General features: G+C 43.2%; 1 protein-coding gene across 1 annotated transcript; it reads left to right on the plus strand.

Annotated features, from left to right (window-relative positions):
• The first annotated feature begins 2,522 nt into the window (after positions 1–2,522).
• On the plus strand, positions 2,523–3,428 carry LOC147898655 (uncharacterized). The gene is made up of 2 exons (XM_087379719.1): positions 2,523–2,857; positions 3,148–3,428. The coding sequence occupies exons 1-2, from the start codon at positions 2,672–2,674 to the stop codon at positions 3,259–3,261; spliced, it is 300 nt and encodes a 99-aa protein (XP_087235845.1). The 5' UTR covers positions 2,523–2,671; the 3' UTR covers positions 3,262–3,428.
• Positions 3,429–3,714: the final 286 nt, after the last annotated feature.

Here is a 3,714-nt window from a genome sequence, read left to right on the forward strand (position 1 = left end):
CGAATTTACAACTTCTGCATAAAAGGAAAAAGGTAATAAGAAGATGATAAAGAAACACACGAGGTGAGGGGCGGTGGGGAGAAAACCAAGATAAATGCCAGATAAACTCGAAGGTATGATAAAGAAACCTTCGAGGTGAGCGGCGACGGGGAGAAAAACGAGGACAGATACTAGATAAACTCGAGCATATATTGAGTTTACAAATTGTGCATGAAAGAGAAAATGGTATAACAAGATGACAAAGAAAGCTTTGAGTTGAGGGGTGGGGGAGAAAAAACCAGGACAAATACCAGATAAACTAGATGATACATCGAGAATGGAGATTGGCTGCAGAGTCTTGCGGGCACGTAGGTAGTGTGGAGTCTCCATTAATGCTCAACGCGATTGGTTCGACTGAGCTAGTTGAGTGCTTTTGGCTACACCTTAGCGCATTAATGGAGCCCTCAAAGGGTTATCAGGCATCGATCTGGGGGATCTAATGCAACACATGCAACAACAAGAGTCGCTCCCCCTCTATTGACCAGATGATGGATGACATCGAGGATCGGGCAACATTTTTATAGTAAATGTTGTAATGTGAGTGGTGCTCTATGGGTATGAAATTTGAATGGGTAATAGGACTGCCCAAAGTGATTTTGCACGCACATTAATTAATTAGTTGCTGCATGAGGGGGGCGCCGTGTTATGCCTAGGAGGAGGAAGCCTAGAGCGAATTAACCTATGCACATTAATTAGTGGCTTCTTCCAAAAGCCTTCGTCTTGCACCATCGCGAAGCTTCTACCGCACGTTTAAAAGGAGGAGGGGGGCAGTTTGCAGCCAGTGAAGGGGGCTGTGAAAGCCTCCCAAACAAGCAGAAAGAGGTTGAGGGGAAGGTAGGGAGAAGGAAGAGAGGTTGCAAGGTAGGGACTAGAAGGATAGACAGGGACTAGCGGAGGTAGAAATTGCAAAAGTTTCAATCTTGTAAGTTTTAGTGTTGTTAGTTTTAGATTTGTTGATTTTGATTAAATCTCTTTGACAAGGCACTTTATCGAAATAATAAATTTGTATGCAAATGGATGCCTTGGGATATACTTGAGCATTGAATAAGCAATGCTCCAAGAGTAATAATTGCAACGGGATTCCGTTAACTTTCGACTCAACTCAAATTGATGATTGATAATTGTCAATGAGGTTCCAAAAGTTGGACTTAGAAGAGCAATTCCTCTTTCCCACATGCTTTGTAGTTTAATGGACATACACTTTATAATTATTTATATTCTTATGGTATTTATATTCTATTTACTTATATGCTTTTCTATGCATTCCTTTTGTCATCTCTCTTTTTATTTCAATGCATTTACTTTACCACAAGCAAGTGACCCTAAATTGAAATTGTTAAAGACACATCTGAAAAGGCAATGAGAAATTCCATGCTATCATGGTCCCAAGGGTATTAGTCATGAACTAAGTCAAATCATATTCAATTTACTTATAGAGTCTAGGTTTGCACAAAATGCCTCACAAATGGAAGTGAAATCCTTGGAAATAACACTACCCGTGATATTAGCAAGGGGAATTGGGACCTTGTGAACCCAATAAATCGCCTTGTCCTTCTTTCTTTTTAATGGCTTGTTTTTACATGTAAGTGCATTGAATTCAAAAGAGCAATATAGATGCAAAAAACACACTAATTTCAAGAGTAGGTTACAAGTAGGTTACATGTGCATTCATTCTCTCTGGAAAGCTACCTTGTGCACCACGGGTTCACAACTTGTGCATTAGAGGGAAAAGGGTATAAGAAGATGATAAAGAAACCCATGAGATGAGGGGCGGTGGGGAGAAAACTAAGATAAATACTGGGTAAACTCGAAGATATGATAAAGAAACCTTCGAGGTGAGGGGCGGTGGGGAGAAAAACGAGGACAGATACTAGATAAACTCGAGGATATATCGAGTTTACAGCTTGTGCATGAAAGAGAAAAGGGTATAAGAGGATGACAAAGAAATCTTTAAGGTGAGGGGGCGGGGGAGAAGAACCAGGACAAATACTGAATAAACTAGATGATACATTGAGAATGGAGATTGGCTGCAGAGTCCCGCGGAGACATAGGTAATGTGGAGTCTCCACTAATGCTCAATGCAATTGGTTCGAGTGAGCTAGTTTAGTCCTTTTGGCTACGCCTTAGCGCGTTAAGGGAGCCTCGTGGCTGCAGAGGTCTGCGGAAGAAGAAGAAAATTTTTAATCAAGTCAGGGCGCTCACAGGGTTATCAAGCGTCGATTGGGGGGATCTAATGCAACACACGCAACAGCAAGAGTCATTCCCCGTCTACTGACGAGATGATGGGCGGCATGGAGGATGGGGCAACATTGACTTTTGAAGCGAGTGGGAAGCATTGAGTGGGGTGGGTGCGGTTTGTTTGAAGTGAGTGGGGGTAGGAAGGCACTCCTAGGCACGACACTTCCTAATTGGGGTTAGTCTATGTTTAGGGAGGTAATTAGGCGAGGATTAAGGGAGATTAAAGGGTCCTTAATGATCATCTTTGTGGCTATGCCGATTTTCACTTTTTGACTCTTTCAAGCTTCGAAGCTCGCTGGCTATGGCGATTTGAATCTCTTGCATCTTCAAATTCCATCATCTTCCTTGCTTTGCTCCATCAGAAATTTCTTCATACAGCTCCATTTCCCTCACAATGTGCCCCATGCGCTTCCTCCTCGTCTTTTTCTCCCTTGTTATCGCCGCTTATTTCGCTTGTAAAGCTCTTTGGACCAACCCTGATGACTCCGTGAGCAGCGACGCCCGAGATCCCGTACCAGTTGAGCAGCACGAGAGAGTCGCCTTCTCTGGAATCGCAGAGAAAGGAACAGTTGCTGGAAAGGTATTGCTTCTGCCTGCTCCTTTTTTGGGTCTAAATGACGGTTTTCTGTCGTGGGATTGGGTTTGAGATCGAACTGGGAGGTAGAATACTAGGTCTGCACGGATCTGTGCAAGCGCTTCTACAATCGACATCGCGTAGTTGCCTTGGGGTGAGCTTGTCGTTCGATGGAGTTCTGTTTTCGTCTCCAGAATCTCGCGTCACAGATTCTCGCGGCCCTGAATGAGACATTTCAATGTTGTGCGTTCTCTTTGAAGACTGTTTAACGTCTGTTGTTTTTTTTTTGTCTATAGGTTTCTTCAAGGTTCGTTTCGGGTATGTGGACTCTGGTGGACATGGCCAGCGGGAGATACCTATGGCGTACTGTAAGATCACAAGAACGTGCAGAGAAGGCGAAGGCTCTCTAGTCAATCTCATATCAAGTCGCAACATGAAATGCAGTGATGTCATGTCGAAAACTGAAATCGGTTATGCTCCGTTATGCAGAGTAGACTGAGATTACTCGCGAAATTGTGATAGTTGGCTTTCCTTGTTGTATGTAGTCATCCATAAGAAAGTCTTTTTAGAATTCATTCATTTAGGGTATCTTGCCCTCTTCTGAAGTGCCTATCGAGGCAATGTTGTATCGCTTGTAAAGCTCTCTTTCTGGAGCAGTTCGCAGAAGCAGAAACACAACTGTCATGTCAGAATTTGTCTTCCGCCCTTCTCTGTGACTCTCTTTTATTTGGAGATGCTGGAACCCTCAAATTATTCTCTTTAAAGAGCGATATGGTGTACTTTTCGCAGAACTAGTAGGTATTCTACAGATCTTACCGCACGGTGCCCGGGCCCTTTGAGTTTTGTTGAACCACTGTTAGATA

This window comes from Dipteris shenzhenensis, chromosome 9, assembly GCF_047967505.1.
Source record: "Dipteris shenzhenensis isolate YYH24624 ecotype China chromosome 9, Dip_SZ_1.0, whole genome shotgun sequence".
NCBI lineage: Eukaryota > Viridiplantae > Streptophyta > Polypodiopsida > Gleicheniales > Dipteridaceae > Dipteris > Dipteris shenzhenensis.